The sequence below is a fragment of the Bos indicus x Bos taurus genome, chromosome 13, assembly GCF_003369695.1.
Source record: "Bos indicus x Bos taurus breed Angus x Brahman F1 hybrid chromosome 13, Bos_hybrid_MaternalHap_v2.0, whole genome shotgun sequence".
NCBI lineage: Eukaryota > Metazoa > Chordata > Mammalia > Artiodactyla > Bovidae > Bos > Bos indicus x Bos taurus.
In genome coordinates this window covers 48,021,694-48,044,573 of record NC_040088.1, presented here as the reverse complement: position 1 = coordinate 48,044,573, position 22,880 = coordinate 48,021,694, and the positions used below count along the sequence as shown (strand labels likewise).

General features: G+C 41.8%; 1 protein-coding gene across 4 annotated transcripts in view; it reads left to right on the top strand.

The window, feature by feature from the left end:
- MAP3K8 (mitogen-activated protein kinase kinase kinase 8) overlaps positions 1–22,346 on the top strand; it is a 35,161-nt gene extending 12,815 nt beyond the window's left edge. For all 4 annotated transcript variants that reach the window (XM_027559739.1, XM_027559738.1, XM_027559737.1 and 1 more), the window contains 7 exons: positions 46–407; positions 8,938–9,105; positions 11,517–11,778; positions 13,293–13,399; positions 18,351–18,503; positions 19,230–19,476; positions 21,213–22,346. In XM_027559739.1, the coding sequence (XP_027415540.1) occupies positions 69–407; positions 8,938–9,105; positions 11,517–11,778; positions 13,293–13,399; positions 18,351–18,503; positions 19,230–19,476; positions 21,213–21,343 (1,407 nt within the window). In that variant the 5' untranslated portion in view covers positions 46–68 and the 3' untranslated portion in view covers positions 21,344–22,346. The remainder of the gene's footprint in view (positions 1–45; positions 408–8,937; positions 9,106–11,516; positions 11,779–13,292; positions 13,400–18,350; positions 18,504–19,229; positions 19,477–21,212) is intronic.
- Positions 22,347–22,880: the final 534 nt, after the last annotated feature.

The following is a 22,880-nucleotide window of genomic DNA, read 5'->3' as shown; positions in this document are numbered from 1 at the left end:
CAAACACACACACAATAAAGTAAGTAGTCGCGCTTTCTTCTGCAGACTCTTTGGAGAGCCCAACAGTGATGGAGTTCATGAGCACCGGGAGTGACAACAAAGAAGAACTCGATTTATTAATGAAACATTTGAATGTGTCCGATGTGATAGACATTATGGAAAATCTTTATGCAAGTGAAGAGCCAGCGGTTTATGAACCCAGTCTGCTGACCATGTGTCAGGACAGTAACCACAACGAGGAGGAGCGGTCTGAGTCTCTGCTGCTCAGTGGGCAGGAGGGGCCCTGGTTGTCCTCAGTCAGATACGGGACCGTGGAGGACTTGCTAGCTTTTGCAAACCACATATCCAACACTGCGAAGCGTTTATACAGACGCCGACCTCAAGAATCTGGAATTTTGTTAAATATGGTATGTTTTTTCCTCATCAGTTGAGTGCTGTGTGTTCAGCTTCCTACTCCTGCTACATTTAATGCTGAGTGGGATTTGAACGTTGTTCAGACTGGCTGCCAGGTACAGTTTTTAAAAATGGAATATCTGTAAGAATGACCTCCGTGTGAAAGATGCAAAAAATACAGCCTTCATTAAAAGTTTTGTTTAAAGAATCTTCTCCATATTTTAGAAGTAGTTCTACAAATAGGTAATTAAGAAGAATGAATTTTAATTTCATTATTCACTAAAGAGCTCACTTGTCAATTAAGTCAAAGAGAAAGGCTTTGAGACTCATGTGAGAGGGGAATAAAGACTTTGTCTTTATATATATATATAATATAGTATAGTTTATGTATAATTTTATGTTACAGGTGTACAATATAATGATTCACAATTTTTGAAGGATATACTCCATGTATATTATTTTAAAATATTGGCTATATTTCCCATGTAACACAGTATATCCTTATAGGTTATTTTACACATAATAGTTTGTACCTCTCAATCCCCTACCCCCTTCCTTTCCCTCTACCCACTGTTAGCCATTAGTTTATTTTCTATGAGTCTGTTTCTTTTTTTAATATTTATTAATTTGTTTTACTTTTTAGATTCCACATATAAGTGATATCATACAGTGTTTGTGTTTGTCTGACTTAATTTCACTTAAAAGCATAATACCCTCCATGTTGTTGCAAATGGCAAAATTTCATTCTTTTTTATGACTGAGTAGTATTCCGTTTTGTGTGTGTGTGTGTGTGTGTGTGTGTGTGTGTGTGTGTGTGTGTGTGTACCACATCTTCTTTATCCATTCATGTGTTGACAGATGGTTAGATTGCTTCCACTTCTTGGCAATTGTAAATAATGCTGCTGAGAACACTGGGATGCATGTGTCTCATTGAATTATTGTTTCCATTTTTTTCAGATATATGCCCAAGAGTAGAGTTGCTTGGGAATATGGTGGTTCTCTTTTAAGTTTTTTGAGAAACCTCCATCCTGTTTTCCATGGTAGCTGCACCAATTTGCATTCCCACGAACAGTGTAGGATTCCCTTATCTTCACATCCTCATCAGCATTCGTTATTTGTGTTCTTTTCGATGATAACCATTCTTACAGGTGTGAGGTGATATCTCCTTGTAGTCTTGATTTGCATTTCCCAGTGATTAGAGATGTTGAGCATTTTTTCCTGTGCTTGTTGCCTATTTGCATATCCTCTTGGGGGAAATGTCAGTTGAGGTCTTCTGCCCATTTTTTAATCGGGTTGTTATTTTTTTGATGTTGAAGAACTGTAGGAACTGTTGGTATATTTTGAATATTCACCCTTTCCTTATTGGTAGTATCATTTGAAAATATTTTCTCCTGTTCAGTAGGTTGTCTTTGTGTTTTGTCCTTGGTTTCCTTTGCTGTGCAAAAGTTTTTAGGTTTAATTAGGCCCCATTTGTTTATTCTTGCTTTTATTTCCTTTGCTTTAGGAGACAGATCCAAAAAATATTGCTATAATTTATATCAAAGAATGTTCTGTTTAATTAACATTTTTGACAGCTGAATTTTTGTGCCCCTCTTTTGTTACATCTTGAAACATCATAGTATTAGTACTGGCTAAATTCAATTCTTGTAGAAATGTAGTTTGTGTGCAGTAAGTAGTTATCCAGAGATGCTCTCTCTTTAATTGGTGAGGTATGAATGACAAGGGATATATTTGTTTAGTTATCCTAAGTATGCAAATAATCTAAAATATTGTGACAACACTTAGTTGCCACAATAGAAGATCAGGTGATGTATTGGGGTGTGGTTAGTCTCTTAGTGTGTCAAAGGTGAAGGTAGGTGCTGGCTAAAGGTGATCTAATTTTTGGAAAAGAACAATTCTCAAAGGAGTGGGTGGGAACTTGCAAAACATGCTTACTGATGATGAAAGCACCTCAGTTTCCTTTGGTGCATATAAATGGAAAGATGGTTAATATATGGAGGGTGGCGTTGAACAAGTAGAGTCTGTACCAAGTACCTAATTATTATTATTATTTTTTGTGTACCTCATTTGTTTAGTTCAAAACAACACAGTGATTTAGGTCAGCTATGTAGCGAATTGTTTTGTTAGAAGCCAGCTGTGTTCACCTATCGCTCAATTGCCAGCAAGATTGCAAAATCATGTTTTACAAAAAAAAGTAAAGGTTACATTTTGCATTGTTGTATGACTTGCTTTGGTCTGGATATGCCAAAGTGTATTTGATACTTAACTTTGTCTTGAGAAGAGTACTTCTTTTCATACATGGAAAGTCATAATTTGAACTAGGGGTCATACCTGTTTGTCTTAGCTAAAATATAGCTGGAGAACTCTGGTTCAAAATAACATATATGTCTATGATCAGAAACATAATGGTTTATGTGTTTGTTTTTTGCATACTTACTTGTTAAAATGATTATTTTAAAGGAAACCATACAGAATAAACACATTGTTTTTGCTTGTAAATATGTAGAGACTTCCCTTCTTTCCCCTGGCCAATCAGACTGATGAGAGATGGGCCGTAGAATTGGGAATGTGCGGAAGGGAATTCGGGGAAATTTCATTTCTCTGCTTTACAAGATGATGGCTAGTCATCTACTGAACACGTTGGTTCCAAGTGTACCTTCATACGGACCACATGCTCCCTTCCAGGATTTGTCCATTCATTTGCTAGACAGAGCTCAAACATCTACAGGGCATGAGGTGCTTTTTCAGGTGCTAGAAATACAGTTTGTGTTTCCTGGTCGCTTTCTGTGTGCTGAAGGAGGCAAGTAAACATGTAATTATAATGCAGTGTAACATTTCTCAATACAGCTACGCCCTGATCAGGGGAATGGTCAGGCAAGATACCTCACATAACCATGAGGGTTGATAGGAGGAAGGGAGAATATTAGAGAGGCCTCCAAGAGGAATTAAAAAATAATTTTTTTCCCCCTTGTTTTTGGCCACACCATGCAACTTGCAGGATCTTAGTTTCCCAACCAGGGATTGAACCCCGGGCCCTGGCAGAGTGGAACTGCTGAGTCCTAACCACTGCCTTGCCAGGGGAATTCCCCCCAAGAGGAAGTGATGTTTTAATTACTGAGTTGGAATCAGCCAGATGAAGGGGATGGAGAGCAGAGAATGTTCCAGATGGTGAGATTGGAGGCATAGATACATGGTGTGTTGCTGGCAACTAACAATCACAGCACCATGGAATTAGACAGGGTGGAGGGCCCAGGAATTACAAAAATAACCTGTAGCACAGGCATGTGAAACGGTGGTCTGCATGTGTGTGCAGGTAGCAGCTATTTTCCTAAAAATAATATTTATAAAGATTCCTCCAACATCCACAGGACCTGGGGAAGAAACGTGAGGAGACTAAGCCAGGGAATGCTTTGTATGAGGATGCTACAAGTTACCTATAATCTAGACCAACTCTCACCCACATCTGAGATTAATAGCCTAAAATGAATTCTCAACACTCAACTCTTGGGTGATTATTGGGAAGCTGAAGATCCCTAAGGAGCTCACTCAGAGGTGTGGGTGTGTGATGCTGAGTGCTGCTCCTCAGGGCTTAGTCACGGATTCCTGGCTTCTCAGTCTTAAAAAACCTTAAAGATACTTGAATCAAGCTCTCTCTCTGAGGCTTGGCTCACCCCATTCATCATCTCCAATAATTGCTGGGGCATTTTCGCCTTTGCTTGGAAAACTGTGACAAAGCATGCATCATATTCTGGGGTGTGTGTGGTCATATCAGGCCAACTGATTGCAGAGAAGTCCTTCCTTAGACGGCACAAGCATTTATGTGTGAGCCCCCTTAGTCCTAGCCTTACTTCTTGGCCATAAAAATGGGATGAATCTCATAGGTATATGCTGAGTAGTGGTAAAGAGGCCCTTGAGTTAAAGGGCCCGGCATGTATCTCAGCTCTGAAATGGCTTAGGTGACACCAAGCCAGCTACTACAACCTCTGTGCCTCCGTTTACTCATTTGTAAAATGGGTAAGTGGCCACATTCTCCACATGGTTGTTTGGGGCAAATAATTACAAGTGACCTGTGTGCACATGGTGAGTGTTGAAAGGACACAGGCCACTGTGGTTGTCACGCCCCTTCCTTACGACAGTCCTCCCAGTGTTTACAAAGCTGCACGTCTTCCCTCTTCTTCCCTCGTCCCCACGTCTTCCCTCTTCTTCCCTCGTCCCCCACGTCTTCCCTCTTCTTTCCCCATCACTCCTGGCTGTGCCTGCCCCTTCCTGCGCACTGTGCTGTTAACTTTCCTCCTCCTTGGGTCTCAGGCCCCAGCCAGTGACCATCTGATAGCCCAGAACTTGAACCCGGCTGTCCCTTTGCTGTGGGACCAGCAGGGGAGCACAGAGCCAGCTTGGCCTTTGTTCTAGATCCCTTATCTCTCTTCATGTAGCCCAAGGTCACATCCATTTTCTAGCTACCACATCACCCTTATGGAATCATTCTCACTGACTTACCTACTCAAATGCTGTTTCTGGGCTGGTGATGTGTCATGCCAATGGCAGTGATCAGGATAAATAAATGGACAGCATAGGGGCTTCCCAGGTGATGCAGTGGTAAAGAATTTGCCTGTCAATGCAGGAGACGCAGGAGATGTGGGTTCAATCCCTGGGTCAGGAAGATCTCCTGGTGAAGGAAATAGCAAACCACTCCAGTATTCTTGCCTGGAGAATCTCATGGACAGAGGAGCCTGGCGGGTGACAGTCCACGGGGTTGCAAAAAGTTGAACATGACTGAGCTACTGAGCGCGTGCGCACACACACACACACACACACACACGGACAGCTTGCCTCCAATGTCTGCACTTGAATGTGGCTTTAGTACATGGAAGAGTTGACAGAGATAATGGACAACAGAGATTTCCAGAAGATTATTTACTTGGGCTGCTAGAAAGAAGAAGAAGAAGGGGAAAAATATTTCAAACCCAGATAGGGAAGGTCTGGGACTTGGGAAGATCCCAGGACTTGCAGAACCACATACTGGCCAACACGTGTGTGTCACCCTGCACGTTCAGGGTCTGTCATCAGAGATGGTGTGGAGAACTCTCAGGGCATTCAGAGAAGAATGTGGGGAATGGTACACTGGGGTGAAGGAACTGCAGAATTTGATCCAAAGAGGAGAAGGCCAAGCCGTCTCAGTGGACTGTAAATTAGGCATTTGGTCACTGGGTTCAACTTTAATTACAACCTCTGGAAAACTGAAGGCTCTTATCTAAAGAATAGGAGCTGTGGCTTGAGGTCAGACAGACCTGACTGTCACTGCCTACTGAATTCCTTAACCTCTTCAAGTCAGTTTCTTCATCTCTAAGTGGAGATAAAGAGAGTCCTTACGTCACAGACTTGTGCGAAACTCATGTGTTAGTGTTGAAGTACTCAGCACAGTGCCTGGCCCAGAGCTAGCACTCAGAAGATGGCTAGTATTGTTACTCTTATCCTCTCAGCTAAGAGGACACTGGGCCAGAGTGGGCTAAAGCAGATTTGAGTTGAACAAAAGTAAAACTTTCAAGTGAAGTCAGACAAAGACAAATATCCCATGATGTCATGTATATGTGGAATCTAAAAACATGATACAAAGGAAATTATTTACAAAATAGAAACAGACTCAACAGATGTCGAAAACAAACATATGGTTACCAAAGGAGAAAGGTAAACAAACATGGTTACCAAAGGAGAAAGGTGAGGGGAAAGGGAGAAATTAGGAGTTTGGGGTTAGCATGTACAAACTGCTGCATATAAAATAGATAAACAACAAGGACCCGCCATATAGCACAGGGGATTCTACTCAGTATCTTGTAATAACTTATAATGGAAAAGAACCTCAAAAAGAATATATATGTGTTTATGTAACTGAATCGCTATCCTGAACACCTGAAATTAACACAACATTGTAAATCAACTGTACTTCAGTGATTAAAAAAAAAAAAAAAAACTAAAAAAAAGTAAGATTTTTTTTTTCGAAGGCTGCTTAAACCCTGAAGTGAGCCCTGGAGAATCAAGAGCAATTGGATCTGTAAATATTTAATAACAAGGAAGAGGCGGTAAAGCCAGTGCAGCCGAGTGCCAAGAGCACAGTTCTGTCTTGAGGACTAAACCCACCATGTCCCCAGCCTCCTGTAGAAGTGGCCTCCAGGAACTTGAGGTGACGCTTCTTGAAATGAGGTCATATTTAAAACTTGGCAAGACCATGGTCTCTGCTTAGTTATGGTCCCTCTCGAGTCTTGCACAGCGGTCATGCTCAGTAAATGCTAAAGTTTTGAGTGTGAGTAACTTCACATTTCTAAGTATGAGCCTCTTTGTTTCATCCCCTGACTAATAGTGCACATGTCTGTGGGGTGTAGTTACGATTAGCAATAATTGGTCCCGAATGAATAACCCTTACGGTCACCAGGGTTGTTCCCAGAGCAGGGTCGAGTAAGCAGCCCAGTGGGTCTGGAGATGAATCGCTATCTTCTCTCCCCAAGTGATCCGCATTCCCCTGCAGCCTCTTCCGTTCTTGAAATAACTTTGTGTCACTTTAATAGTCTCATAATTCCCGAAGTCATAATATTACTAATGACTTGTAGGTAAAACCTGTATTTTTGGGATTCTAGCCGGAGAAGGCAATGGCACCCCACTCCAGTACTCTTGCCTGGAAAATCCCATGGATGGAGGAGCCTGGAAGGCTGCAGTCCATGGGGTCGCTGAGAGTCGGACACGACTGAGCGACTTCACTTCCACATTTCACTTTCTTGCATTGGAGAAGGAAATGGCAACCATTTCCAGTGTTCTTGCCTGGAGAATCCCAGGGACGGGGGAGCCTGGTAGGTTGCCGTCCATGGGGTCGCACAGAGTTGGACACGACTGAAGCGACTTAGCAGCAGCAGCAGCAGCAGCCCTTGAAAAAAACCGTACACCATTTTTTTTATAAAAGGAATGTGCTCCAGGTCACCTCTCTTGTGAACTTATTAACTTGTTTTCATTTTATTTATTATTATTTCTCCCTTTAATTTTTCACTCTTTAAAAATTGAGATAGAGTTTCTATGCAGTAGAATACACAGAGGGCTTCCCTGGTGGCTCAGATGGTAAAGAATCTGCTTGCAATGCAGGAGACACAGGTTTAATCCCTGGGTCAGGAAGATCCCCTGGAAAAGGAAATGGCCACCCACTCCAGTATTCTTGCCCGGAGAATTTCATGGACAATGGAGCATGGCAGGCTATAGTCCATGGGGTCACAAAGAGTCAGACATGACTGAGTGACTAACACACACACACAGAATACAAAGATCTTTAATATCCAGTTTTGACATGGGTACATACCCTTATAATCCATACTGCTATCGAGATATCTCTCTCTTAATTTTTTAGTTATTATTTTTATTTATTTATTTGAGTTGATTTACAATGTTGCATTCATTTCAGGTATGCAGCCAAGTGTTTCAGTTATGCTGTATATTCTTTTTTAGATTCTTTTCCCTTATAGATTATTGCAAAATATTGAGTGGTGTTTCCTTTGCTACACAGTAGGTCCTTGTTGGTTATCTATTTTATATATAGTAGTATGTGTATGTTAATCTCAAACTCCTAATTTATCCTCTCCCATTTCCCCTTTGGAAACCGTAAGTTTGTTTTCTGCTTTGTATATAAGTTCATTTGTGTCTTTTTTTTTTTTTAAGTTTCCACGTGTAAATGATATCATGTGGTATTTGTCTTTCTCTGTTTGACTTCACTTTGTATCATCTCTAGATCTATCCGTGTTGCTGCAAATGACATTGGTTCATTCTTTTTCATGGCTGAGTAGTATTCCATTGCATATATATGTACCACATCTTTATCTATCTTAGGTTGTGGCTCTCAGTTTTTGAGTTAGCTGTCTTGTTCAAAGTGTCTGCTGACACTCAGAGCTCAGGGACTGTCTGTCTCTTGTTCTTGCCTCCTCAGCACCAAACATAGAGCCTGGCCCATATCATGCCCTCAGTAAACATTAAATGAGTGAGTAGATGAGAGAGAATTCTGCCCTTGCTTTATTTGTCTTAACTTACAGCTCTGGCAAAACACATTGTTTCCCAGAATCCTCTGTGATCATCAGTTCATTTCCGCACTCTCTCTGTGTGCGTCACCTCTGAGTAATAGTTATGCAGACTAACAGGTTAGCACATTTTAATTGGAAACCAGTCAGCTTGCGTGTACAGGTTACATTTCTGCAATCTTTATTTTCAGCCTTTTGATCACAACAATCAGGGTGCCTTAGATAAACCATTTTTAAAGTTCTCTTTCGCAATGAATTACTCACATGCAGATAGAAATACGATCAGGTCTGGCCAGTGACGTGTTTCTGTTACATGCTTTCTCTGTCTTGCTGAAGCTCTAAATATAGCCTCTGTACACTGTTAGGATTACATACAGTGACATTCATTTTTCACACTGCGTGTAAGAATGTGTTCTAACATAACCAGTTCCTGAAGGGTGGGTCTTGGAAGAGAACCTTGCTGAAATTCTCACCCTCCTGCGTGTTTGCTTTGTTGTAGGTAATCACTCCTCAGAATGGACGCTACCAGATAGACTCTGATGTTCTGCTCATCCCTTGGAAGCTGACCTACAGGAACATTGGCTCCGATTTCATTCCTCGGGGGGCATTTGGGAAAGTGTACTTAGCACAAGATATAAAGACTAAGAAAAGGATGGCATGTAAATTGGTATGTACTTCATAACCAGACACGGTGCCCTGAGTGTTGGCGTTGGGGCTTTTGTGTGTTTCTTTACCCAAAGCTGGCTACCCTTTGACTGCCTCTTGTTTGAGGGTACTCAGTCCAGCAAAGCATCTGTGTTTTATAGATAGGCTTCCTACCTGGGATCATTCAATCCCCAAGTCTACTTAAGTACAATAGTTGAATTTAGTCAGTTTGCGCTGGTAAAAAAGAAGGTACTAGCTTACTTAGCGCCAGCTTGGATGTCTGCATCCTTCTTGTGGTATGATGGGGGAGGGAAGCTCTCCTGCAAGAGCAAATTTATTTGCTGCTGTTTTTAATCTCACTCACAGGGGAGGGGACTAGGCAGGGAAGTAGACACTGTTCAGAAAGCCACAAGACTTCTCAGGACTACAGATTAAAGGGCTGAATTTATTTATTTATTTTTAAAATATTTATTTATTTATTTTGGCTGCACTGGGTCTTAGTTGCGGCATGTGGGATCTTCTCTTTGGCATTCAGACTCTTAGTTGCAGCATCCTGGATCTAGTCCCCAACCAAGAATTGAACTTGGGCCCCCTGCATTGGGAGCGTGGAGTCTTAGCCACTGAACCACCAGGGAAGTCCCCAAAGGCTAAATTTAAATAGACCAGTATTGAAGATACCCCATCTCTTCTTATTAAACATTCAGCACCCGCTGAGGTGCCCTCATTTTGGAATACTGGCCTGATTTGCCAAAGTGAGCAGGCACACACCCTATAACCCAGCAATTCCACTCCTGCAGGTGCCTTACCAGTAGGCATGCATCCACGATCCCCAGAAGCCATATGCTGGCGTGTCCATAGCAGCACTGTGCAATAGCCCCAAACTGGAAAGTTTGCAGATGTTGAAATGTGGTATATTTATACAATGCAATGCTGTCCAGCAAAGAGAAGAAGTGACTTACAACTGCAGTGATGTAGATAAAACTACATTAGGTGAAGCTAGAACAGCTGGACACAAAACAGGATCCGTTCTATGAGATTCCACTTATACTGAGTTGGCCAAAACATTTGTTCAAGTTTTCCCATTACATCGTGTGGAAAAACCTGAAGGAATGTTTTGGCCAACCCTATATAAAGGCCCAAAAGGCTAAACAGACATGTTGGAAATCCCGTCTCTGGGTGTCCCTGGGGAGCGGTGACAGGTAGGGGCCAGCAGGGGGTTTCAGGGATGCTGGTGAAGTTCTGTTTCCTGATCTACATGGTGGTTACATGGGTGTGTTCGGTTGAAAATTTATTGAGTGTGATAATCTGTTTTGCATTTTTGTGTACGTCTCTTACACTTTAAAGTTTTTTAAGGGCAATGAAATAGACTCACTTTTGATTTAACAAAAAACAAAATAGAAAATAATGACACTATCATCTCAGTCACTCTTTTCATCATGAGGGCCTCGTTTGTGCCTCCATTAAGGTTGACCCAGAGCATCTGTTATTAAGAGGAAAAAATGAAGTAATATAGTAGTTATTTGAAGGTTGCATTTAGAAAGAGATATGTCCAAGTTAAAAAAAAAAAAAATCTGGAGACATTTTTTTAAAGCTCTTAGAGCCAGAAAGTGTTCTGTTTTTCAGTTTTATCACAAAAGACATGGCAAATAGCTTTGTGGGCTGTTTTCCTTGCAGTCCTTATATTTAATTTTTAAGCTGTGTGTTTTCTTAAAAAAGAGAAACATGTAAGATGATTAACAACCCCAAACAGTTCATAAGGATGCAGGCTAAAGAATGAGACCCCTTTCCTTGCAGCAGTTACCATTAATGGGTTCTTACACGTCCTTCCAGAAAATTTCTATGGACATGTGTCTGTATAGTGGAATATTGTTTTACAAATGCGAACATAATATATGCATTTCTGCATCTTGCCTACTTCAGTCTAACAGTTTATTTTGGAGGCATTCCTGTCATGTAAGAGTTACTTCTTTCTTTATTAATGACTATTGATTTTCCATAGAATAGATGGTCAGTGCTTATTTAAATGCATTGTTAGAACGTGAACTGTGAGACTGGAGACAGTGTTTTATGACAAGGAAGACTGAAAATAATGACCCAAAATCTAGGTAGCATAGAAATTCCATGTATAACAGATGGGAAATTACCTTCTGTGGGTCAATCATGAACAATTCTTTCATTGGTGTCTCTACTCTAAATGAAATTAGTATTTTATTATTTTGTCCTTTATTTTCTTATTTTGAATTTTTTCACCTTATGCAGACATTAATGTAAAGGCAGATCCCAAGTAAACATTATCTTTACTCTGGAGTACAATTTCATAATACATCAGAGTATCCTTGAGGGCATTTGTTTGCCTTCTGGTTGACCTATATTGTGTATATTTTTCATTATCCTGGGGTTGTTGAGGATATTCCTTGTGCTTTTGTGTTCTAGATCCCAGTAGACCAATTTAAGCCATCTGATGTGGAAATCCAGGCTTGCTTCCGGCATGAGAACATCGCCGAGTTATATGGCGCCGTTCTATGGGGTGAAACTGTCCATCTCTTCATGGAAGCAGGTGAAGGAGGGTCTGTCCTGGAGAAACTGGAGAGCTGTGGACCCATGAGAGAATTTGAGATTATTTGGGTGACAAAACATGTTCTCAAGGGACTTGATTTTCTGCACTCAAAGAAAGTGATCCACCATGACATTAAACGTGAGTTATCTTTGGATGTGTCCCTTTTTGGCTTAAACAGACTAGCTGGACTTTAGGCAGATGGGCTCTTCTATTCAATATGAAGGTCCTTGATGGCATGAGGACTGCCCATGGGTCAGGAATATCTCCTAGAAGGAAATGGCAACCCACTCTAGTATTCTTGCCTAGAAAATTCCATGGACAGAGGAGCCTGGTAGTCCATGGGGTTGCAAAGAGTCGTACACAACTGAGCAACTAAGCATGAGCATGGTTGTTTTCTAAGAGTAAGAGATTGTGGGGAAATACATAAGGGAGCTCCACTATGAATCCTTAATATCTAAGCATAAAGTGGGCTAGCAAAACTTGTACTGAGAAAAGTTGGGTATTTTACTTTTTAGTTTTAGAAAGTGGCTTGATAATAGTACACAGTATATAAAATATAAAAAATATTTCCCACCTTTATTGAGAAATAATTGACAATATAACACATGTGTAAGATGTACAGTGTAGTAATTTGATACATGTATATATTGCAAAGTGATTATCATGATAAGGTTAGTTAACACATCATCCATCTCATGTATTTATAATCTTTTTGTGTGGTGAGAACTTTTAAAATCTGCAGCTTACAAAAATACCATACAGTATTGGAAAATACCCTGATGCTGGGAAGGATTGAAGGCAAAAGGGGAAGGGGGTGGCAGAGAATTAAGTGGTTAGGTAGCATCACTGACTCAGTGGACATGAATTTGAACAAATTCCAGGAGATAGTGGAGGACAGAGGAGCTTGGAGAGCTGCAGTCCATGGGGTCACAAAGAGTCAGACACCACTTAGCGACCGAACAGCAACAATTGTTAACTATAGTCACCATGCTATACCTTACTTCTGGACATATAGTCCCAGAAGTTTTTCATCTCATTACTGGAAGTTTGTACCTTTTTTACCACCATCCCAAATTCTCTTTCCCCAACCCCTGGCAACCACTTTGTTCTGTGTTTCTATGTTTGCTTGCTTTTTTCTTTTTTAGACTCCTCATAAAAGTTAGATTGTATAATATTTGTCTTTCTCTCTCTGATTTATTTAGCCATCAAGGTTCATCCATGTTGTCACAAATAGCAGGATTTCCTTCTTTTTTATGGCTGTATAATATCCCATTATATTAATATGTATCAGGCAACATATATGTGTATATCACAAAATTTGCATATGTATAAATCTTCTTTATCCATTTGTCCATTGATAGATGCTTAGCTTGTTTCCATGTCTTGGCTATTGTAATTTGAGGATTATTAATGACTACCTTCATTTATATCCACTTTGACTGAATGCTTGACAATTCTGAAGTGATTTTTACCTAAACTCGCACCCACATTCACCTTTCCCTTTTGAATATAATGCACTCATATCAATAAAGGGAGCATTTCAATGTATCTTTATTTGAAACCCAGTTTAAATAATGTTTCCATTTTGTTTATGGATAGATACACAATTTTTTACTAAAATTTCTCCTCTCTTTATTCTCCTCTCTTTATAGCTAGCAACATCGTTTTCATGTCCACAAAAGCTGTTTTGGTGGATTTTGGTCTAAGTGTCCAAATGACCGAAGAGATCTATTTTCCTAAGGACCTCCGTGGAACAGAGGTAATTATGTTCATCCAAAAAATGGGCAATAGCTTTTTTTTTTTTTTAGTATTATTTATGCTTTGCTGTCCTTGGGTCTTAATTGTGGCATTCGGGGTCTTTCTTTGTGATGCATGGGCTTCTCTCAAGTTGTGGTGCTCAGACTCCAGAGCCAGTGGGCTCAGTAGTTGTGGGACATGGCTTCGTTGCCCTGAGGCATGTGTGATCTTAGTTCCCCGACCAGGGATCAAACCCGCATCCCCTGCATTGCGTGGCTGATTCTTAACTACTGGACCACCAGCGCAGTCTGGCAATATCTTATCAACAGGAAAAATAAGATGTTCTATCATTACTGCAGAAAGGACAAAGAAGGGGAAGAAATCCATTACATTAAATCATTATTATCATGGGAACGTTTTTAATAAGCGTTCACTCTGTGTCGTGTGCTCATTTTAACACTTTATTTGGATTGTATTATTTTATCCTCACAATACTATTATCATAGGGAAATACTATTATTACCATTTTAAAATAAGAAAATAAGCTTGAAGAGGTTAAGATAAAGTGCCCAAAGTTATTTAGCTACTGACAGATCAGGGAATCCAATCTAGTTTTTTCTGAGTCTATAGTCTAAGGTTTAACTGCTGTGTAACTAATATGTACATTTTCAGTATAACAGTATTACTGCTTTGGTTCAGTTATAGCCATAATCGTCATGATCATTAAGAACAACATTTATTGAGATCTGATATTTTAGGTCTCTCTTTAATCCTTGGACTCTTAAAAGAAATCTCACTTATTAGAGCACGAATGAATCTTATTTGAAGGTATAAGCTTACTATAATATTCAACTCATTTGTGAAACAAAAACAACAAAAACAAAACTTTCCTGAATCTAAATGAGATTCAGAGAAATGCATTCATGAGCCTTCAAATAATATATTTAGCATTCACATTATTAGGCTGCATCGTTGATTCATATAGTGAGTGTCTGTTGGACATCTGAGCATTCAGGCTGCTGTGTATGCAAGGGATGGAACCCAAGACAAAGCCAACAAGGACTCCATTCTGGAGTTAGGACCGATTTTAAATTTACCTGGATTATTAATAAATGACCAGCCATTTAATTCACAGTCAGTTATGATGGGTGTGGGGTTGGTTGCATCTGGGAAGGTACATGGGGGTAGAATCTGCCTTCCTGGCCCATCTCCATGACAATGAGGTGTTTAGCTATCAGAGTCCCTCAGCCCCATGTCCTTCTCTGTTGAAAGTGCCCTCAGGAAGCGAAGAGGGGGCAGTTGCTGAATCTTTGCTTCAGACAGGCCAGATTACCAGGCCAGTCCCTGTATTAATCAAAAGATGAACTTTATTTTAGCTAGTAAATGTATTGCATTTACTATTACAGTGCAAGGGTTTCCCCAATGGCTCAGCGGTAAAGAATCTGCCTGCAATGCAGGAGACGCAGGAGATATGGATTCGATCCCCGGGTTGGGAAGATCCCCTGGAGGAGGAAATGGCAACCCATTCTAGTATTCTTGCCTGAAAAATCCCATGGACAGAGGAGCATGGTGGGCTATAATCCAAAGTGTTGCAAAGAGTCAGACACGACTAAGTGACAGAGTACACATATGCACGCAGTTGCAAAAAGAATTGTCTGCATTTTAGGCTGGGATTTTGTCAGCCTTTTTTTAATCTCCCCCCGCCACCCTCAAACTTTAACCTTTTTAATTTGTATTGGGGCACAGCCAATTAATAATGCAGTGGTAGTTTCAGGTAAATAGTGAAGGGACTCAGCCATACATATACATGTATACACGATGGCACCCCACTCCAGTACTCTTGCCTGGAAAAGCCCATGGACGGAGGAGCCTGGTGGGCTGCAGTCCATGGGGTCGCTAAGAGTGGGACACGACTGAGCGACTTCACTTTCACTTTTCACTTTCCTGCATTGGAGAAGGAAATGGCAACCCACTCCAGTGTTCTTGCCTGGAGAATCCCAGGGATGGGGGAGCCTGGTGGGCTGCTGTCTATGGGGTCGCACAGAATCGGACACAACTGAAGCGACTTAGCAGCAGCAGCAGCAACATTCTCCCCTAAACCCTCCTCCCATCCAGGTTGTGTAAGCCTTTTCTTAACTCTCTTAAAGCAGACTTTCTTGGGCAGCGGAAGAGATCTTTGGTTTTGCTTTTATTAGTGAACTTATTCTGGAAGAGATCTTTGGTTTTGCTTTTATTAGTGAACATATTCTGGAAAATACTTGGGAGAGGATCCTGGAGAGTTGTCTTCGAGCAAAATAATATTCAGAAAACTGTAGACCTTTTATTTTAAGCATGTTTTAGTCTCCAGATCTTGGGAATACTTCCCCAAAGCACAAAATCTAATAAGACTTAACACTTCTGACATGATTTCTTTGGAAATACTTCAGCATGTTTTGGCAGTTGTCAGATGTTCAGATATGTGACACTCTACTCCTTTTCCTGGAGCTAGTTTGAAAAACAAACTATTTATGGTTTTAAAAGATGGAAAATACCTTTCTCTTCCCGGCAGGATGATCAAATTGGACATTTTGCAATAACTGAAGAAAGACATCTCCTTTCTGGGATTTTCTATCAGAAGAGTGTGTATTTGAGTATGAGATAGCAACACAGTGTCTATTCCTGAATAGGAGTTTGGATTGAAGTATTTTCACCGAATGTTAATTGCTTTCTATGAAGTGCTAAACTGGCCTCGGCGTTCCTAGCTATAAAAACTCTTCTGATCCACCCGGGTTTGTTTATTGTATGTCTGGCACATGTGATTGTAGTGTGGTAGGAAGTGTGCTGATGAGTTGAGATGTAGAGGCCACTTCTCAGAAAGCTTGTTTTGACCTCTCAAAGAGCAAGAAGGCATCTTTAATCAGGGTCAGCCGTGCAGATTCGCCTTCCATTAGAACTTGATCATTTGGTTTTATCAGATGTCTTCTGAACCCCCGAGCCGAGCTTCCAAATACAGACGCTGGTCACCCACGGTCTTCCTATTCAGGGCATGATCTTGTAACTGTGCCATGCGATGCACATACAGGGTTAATCCAGCCTATCTTTAAACCATTGTTTTGGAATTCCCTGGTACAGAGAAAGAAGAAATAATGAATGTGAAAAAGCAATTCGAGTTCCCTTGATAGCCTTGTTGCTTTTGTAAAGTTCTTATATAAGGTCACATGTCATCATCAAGTACTTGGGGACATACAAACACATACACACACACACAGAGTCTCCTTCCCTTTGTAATAAATGTGTTGGGAGGTAAAGGCCTTGACACCCCCACCCCAAGCCCTACCCCGCCGAGCTCTAGGCTCCTGGGTCCATGCCTAAGGGTGCACAACCCCCAGAGAGTCAGGCTTGGGTTCCCCTCAGGCCTGTTTTAGGAAGTGCCCTGAACCCCATGCCCTGCTACTGTGGCTCCCTAGAGCTTAAGGAGTCAGGAACTGGGAGCCATGGGGCTCTGGGCAAGGGATCTGCCCCTACCACATGCCACCCCACAACCCTGCCAGGGCCCCAGGCAAGCACACAGCTGCCACTGGTGACACCAGAAGTAACACTTTGCCTAATCCTTGCTTAGGAGAGTCGCCCAGGGTCGGGGGGAGGGGAGGCAGGCACCTCTGTTAACAGTTGTCCTGACCACTGAGTATGTTGCTCAACTTTGCGATTTTATTTAGTAGGAAAGTCCAAGGAGAGAGAGAGAGAGAAAAAAAAAAAAAGCTAGTAAAGGAACCAAGCCCAGGCAGCCCGGAAGTGTGTTGTAGGAAGTACTTGAGGCAAGTGAGGTGGGGAAACTGGGCAATTTCCCCAGTTTTTGTAAGCCAGTTCTTTCTTTATTTGCTCTGAAATGTATTCTGGGAATACTCACCCCCCTCTCCATGTTCATGGCAGCATCCAAGGTTGTTAAAGCTAAATATTGACGGTGAGGGTAGGAACTGCACTGTGCCTGTACCAGCCATAAGGACAGGTCACTGGTGTTTGCTCTTTTTCTCTTTTAGAAACACACACTGCTTAGGGAAACCATTTCTAAAACGAGCCCTCCTTTTCCAGCATTGGCTCATAAAACCAACTTTCACAATGTGAACATGGCCTGCCTTTAATATTTAGTCACTGGGCTCCCTGTTGGGTAGAAATAAGAAGTGGTTCATAGAAATGACCCATTAGGATCACTTTTCCAATATTACACTTTATTTATTTGTTTTTGGCTGCTCTGGGTCTTTGTTGCTGCACAGGGGCTTTCTCTGGTTGCAGTGCGTGGGCTTCTCATTGCAGGGGCTTCTCTCTTATTGTGAAACACAGGCTCTAGGGTGCATGGGCTTTTCAGTAGTTGCAGCACATAGCTCTGTAGTTTATAGCACACAGACCCAGTTGCTCTGAAGCACGTGAAATCTTCCCGGACTGGGAATCAAACCCGTGTCCCTTGCATTGGCTGGCTGTACCACCAGGGAAGTCGTCCATTGCTACACTTTAAATTCTTCTCTTCTGTGTAGTCGGTGTTGATACTCTGGGACCTCTGCTGCTTTTGATGACTGAAGATAATTATCAGTTTGGCGTTTTAATGCCAAACATGAAATGAGGACGTGTATTTTAGTGTCCATTGAAATACAAAAGGAATTGGTATTTCAGTAGGAACAGGAAACATTGATCCTTGCTTTGCAGAACTTTGAGTGGGAGTGCCAGATGTGTTCTCAGCCGTGGATGGTTTGCTGCCTGGTCTGCCTTGTGCTCAGTCTGTGGGGAGAGGTGCTGTGAGGCTGCAGGGTAAAGCTGCCTGAGGCCGCACTGGTCAGTGCTACTCCTTTGCTGAAGGGAACACAGCAGGGACATGCTGTTCTCAAGGGATGAAGTGTGCAGTGGATACAGCGAGGGGCATGTACCATCTTCCAGAACTGGGTTAGGGAAATGGTGCCTAGACCCATGAGGGGGTCAGACTGACCTTCCTGCTTCTCTTTCAGATTTACATGAGTCCGGAGGTGATCCTCTGCAGGGGCCATTCGACCAAAGCAGACATCTACAGCCTGGGGGCCACTCTCATCCACATGCAGACGGGCACCCCACCCTGGGTGAAACGTTACCCACGCTCCGCCTACCCCTCCTACCTGTACATAGTAAGTGGGGGCAGTGGGGGGAGGGTGGGGTTAGAGCATCTCACCTGCTCAGGAGAGCTGCTCTCTCTCTGATAGCACACACATCTGATGGGATGATGGTGAAGTATGACCATCATCCTCTATGGTAACACTACTATATGCTCAGTATGCTAACCATGGTATGCTGACCATATACTAGGCTTACTAACTCTCCCACATGGAGGGATCACTGTATGGAAACCCATCCAGCTATGCCCAGGCAGAAATTATACACTATGCTGTTATACACGATGCCACTGAAAAGCATCAGAGTAGCATAAATCATTGAACTGAGGAAGTTGTATACGTTCTTTGAACACTTTCCAGAAAGACGGTATTAGATTCAAGATCCCCAGGGCAGCCTGGCACATAGTGAAACACGCAGCGCCCCCCCACCCCCGCCCCCACCACTCACCCGCCTCCTTTGACTATAGAGAAATTGAGAGGCAGGTGCTTCCCCGTTTCTGCACAGGGGCCTTTGGGCATTGCTTCTATGGAGAGCTGTGTATTCAGACCCCGAGTGTTTATCTCTGACTGCATTTAACCAAAAGATGGGTTTCACTCAGTGTCCTTAGGAAATGTTACTGAAGGGTATGAGCTGTGTTCACTTCAAAACAAAAGACTTTCCAGGTCTTGTAACTAGAATACCTGTCCTGTCGAGTGTATATTTTCATGCCGTTGATGCTAAGAGAGCTGGTTTGTTCACAGATCCACAAGCAAGCGCCTCCTTTGGAAGATATCGCTGAAGACTGCAGTCCTGGTATGAGAGAGCTGATTGAGGCTGCCCTGGAGAGAAACCCCAATCACCGGCCTAGGGCAGCAGACCTACTGAAACACGAGGCACTGAACCCCCCCAGGGAGGATCAACCCCGCTGCCAGAGTCTGGACTCTGCCCTCTTTGAGCGGAAGCGGCTGCTGAGCCGGAAGGAGTTAGAACTTCCTGAGAACATTGCCGGTATGGACACCCTGCAGTGTGCGGTGCCCTGGCTTCCCTTCTTTTTCTGTCTCCATCCACCTTCTAATAGAACCCATGAACATGCCTGGAAAAACAAATAGAATTAGCAGGTGCAAGCTAGTATATGTAGGATGGGTAACAACAAGTTCCTACTGTATAGCACAGGAACCTATACTCAGTATCCTGTGATAAAGCATAATGGAAAAGAATATGAAAAAGTATATATATATAATATTTTTCATATTCTTTTATATGTATATGTAACTGAGTTACTTTTCTGTACAGCAGAAATTAATAAAACATTGTCAATCAACTTGACTTAAGTAAAATTAAAAAAAAAAACTGAAGTGACTTGCTGCATGCTATAAGTTGTTGGAGAGATTTCAGCAAGAATGTTAGCAAAAGCATATACCAAAAAAAAAAGAAAAAATTAGCTAGGAATTCCTTGGCAGTCCAGTGGTCAAGATTCCATGCTTCCACTGCAGGGGGCATGAATTTGATTCCTGATGGGGAAGCTAGGATCTTGCAAGCCATGGGGTGTGGCCAAAAAAAAAACACTCACAATTAAAAAAAAAATCAGCTAATTTACCAGCAAGCCTAACTGGTTTCCAGTGCAGATGGAGGTAATGCTATCTTTGAGAATTATCTCTGCCTTGCTTTCTCTTGCAACAGAGAAGAGTGTTTGCTTTTAAAAATAGATCAAGCATGACAGTTTTGCTGTTGACAAAGAGTGGGACTCTGTACAATGCAGTTATGATAAACTATGCCAGTTGTTGGTTGGAAACATCACAGCACTGATAAAATATTGAATTTGAAGGCAACCTGCATTTCTGTCTTCCTCTGCTCAAAAATCTCTCTTCCAGCTGTGAAACCTTCCCATTTAGGAAAAACGATACACATTCCAGGAACATTGGATATGCATGGAGAAGGGTTTCTATTTTTATTATGAAATCTGTGATGTTCTAACTCTGTCTGGGTCCAAACCCAGATGTCAAGCCTGGAATGCTTGTTTGCATTTCTTGGCTTCTTGTCTGACTTTCCTGTATTTGAAAAGAATCGTCTGGGATGTTGGAAAATGGGCCAGGATTTCCAGCTAATTTCTTATGGTTGTTGACTCTTTTTTTAATTCTTTTGTCTGTGCTGCATCCCATAAATTAGCCCATCGTGTTCAACTCTATGGCTTTTAGAAAAAATATTTGGCTGTACCCTGAGGCATGTGGGATCTTAGTTTCCCAACCAGGGATCGAACCCACAGCCCCTGCACTGGCAGGCAGAGTCTCAACCACTGGACCACCAGGGAAGCCCCCAATTCTATGGCTTTTTAATAATAATTCAACAGAGTTTTAATGCTGTTCCATTCGGAGCAGGCAATGGCACCACACTTCAGTACTCATGCCTGGAAAATCCCATGGACGGAGGAGCCTGATGGGCTGCAGTCCATGGGGTCGCTAAGAGTCGGACACAACTGAGCGACTTCACTTTCACTTTTCACTTTCATGCATTGGAGAAGGAAATGGCAACCCACTCCAGTGTTCTTGCCTGGAGAATCCCAGGGACAGGGAGCCTGGTGGGCTGCCATCTACGGGGTCTCACAGAATCGGACACAACTGAAGCGACTTAGCAGCAGCAGCAGCAGCAGCAGCAGTGTTGTTTTTGTTAAGTTGAGGGAACAGGCATCTATTATTGAACATATCCCCTGATCACTTATTTTATTTTTTCGATGTTTCCTTTTTCAGACTCTTCGTGCACTGGGAGCACTGAGGAATCGGAGATGCTGAAGAGGCAGCGTTCTCTCTACATAGACCTTGGGGCCCTTGCTGGCTATTTCAACCTTGTCCGGGGTCCGCCGACCCTGGAGTATGGCTGATGGCTGGTGGCGTTTGCCCTGAATTAGGACTCAACATTCATAGATCTCTGGGAAGCTGATTCTGCCAACTCTGCATAGGATCTTCATGGAGGGAATTGTATTTTTATTGGCTGGGCTCTTCAGACTCGTGAATGTGACTCCATGTGGCTCCTGTGTGTTGATACGTGAAGCTACCCTTGGCCCGCTAGGCTGGAAAGTTCTCATTTCTCAGGTGGCATACCTGACTCTAAGGAAGCTGAGAGTTCACGGAAGGATCATTTCTCAGTGACTGATTCCATTCACTGTGCACTTTGCTCAAAATTTTAAGAATACCAATCACAAGAATAATATATTAGCCTACAATGACTGTTCTTGGTTCTATTAATAATTTAACGAAGGGAACTTCTTTTAACTCAGTGTATATATGGTGTATATTGGTATATATTGTATGATAACTCTTCAAGCCTTTGTAAATGCTGATAGAAAGAAAATCTTTATATTTGGGGTAAATAGAACAACTTGAATATTATAGCGATAAGCTGAGCTAGTGTCTTAAAAATGGCTAACCGGTGAATTGGGAGCCATGTAACAGCTGCCACTAGTGACAGGTTTGGTTCGGTTCCTATGGAAACATTTTGTACTGTACATGCTATGCTTCAGACATTTGAAACATGATGTTTTGAATGTGGATAAAACTGTGTTAAACCACATAATGTCTGTACATCCCAAAGGATGAGAATATGACCTTTAAGAAAAATGGAACATTTATAAATTCTTAATGATGCTACTTTTATAATTCTTACTTCTCTATTTTCTTGAAAGCATTTGTATATTAAAATAGCATACTGTGTATGTTTCATATCAAATGCCTTCATGAATCTTTCATACATATATATTTTTAACACTGTAATGTATGCGAGTATTCCTCCTTCAAGTATGTTTTTACATCATGCAAATGAAAATGATACTTTTATCCAACATGACCCATCAAATCAGCTGAATAAATTCAGTATTTTGCCTGAAATCTTGTAAAGAGTGTGATTCTCAACGGGCCCAGGGATGGGTTTTAGGGGTTGGAATAGAACTTGGAGGAGAACGTGTGCCATGAGGAGGCCAAAAGTGCCCGAGAGCTTTGTGAGCTTTGCACGTTGTATGTGTGCATCTCTGCTGTTGCTGCTGTATGAAGCCATGGTTGTCATCTGGATTGTCGTCTGGATTATGTATTTTCAGTACATCGTGGTTGGGAAATAATTCTCATTGTGGTTGGGAAATAATTCTCAGCTGCTGGTTTAGGCTAAGTGTGGTTCGATTTTGCATCTTATTTTTATACATTTATACCACCTCTGAATACCTGCTTGCATTCTCCATGCCAATTATTGTCAAGCTCATAACCAACTTGCCTTTGTAGAAGGTAGATTTCAATCATGTCTAGAAACTCTAATGAACACTGTTGAATGGGGGTCTGATCCATCGTTCACTGAGTGAATAGTGTTAAACACTTGTACCAGTGTTATATAAACATACCCTCCCTGTAATTTGCAACACTGCACTTGTGAAA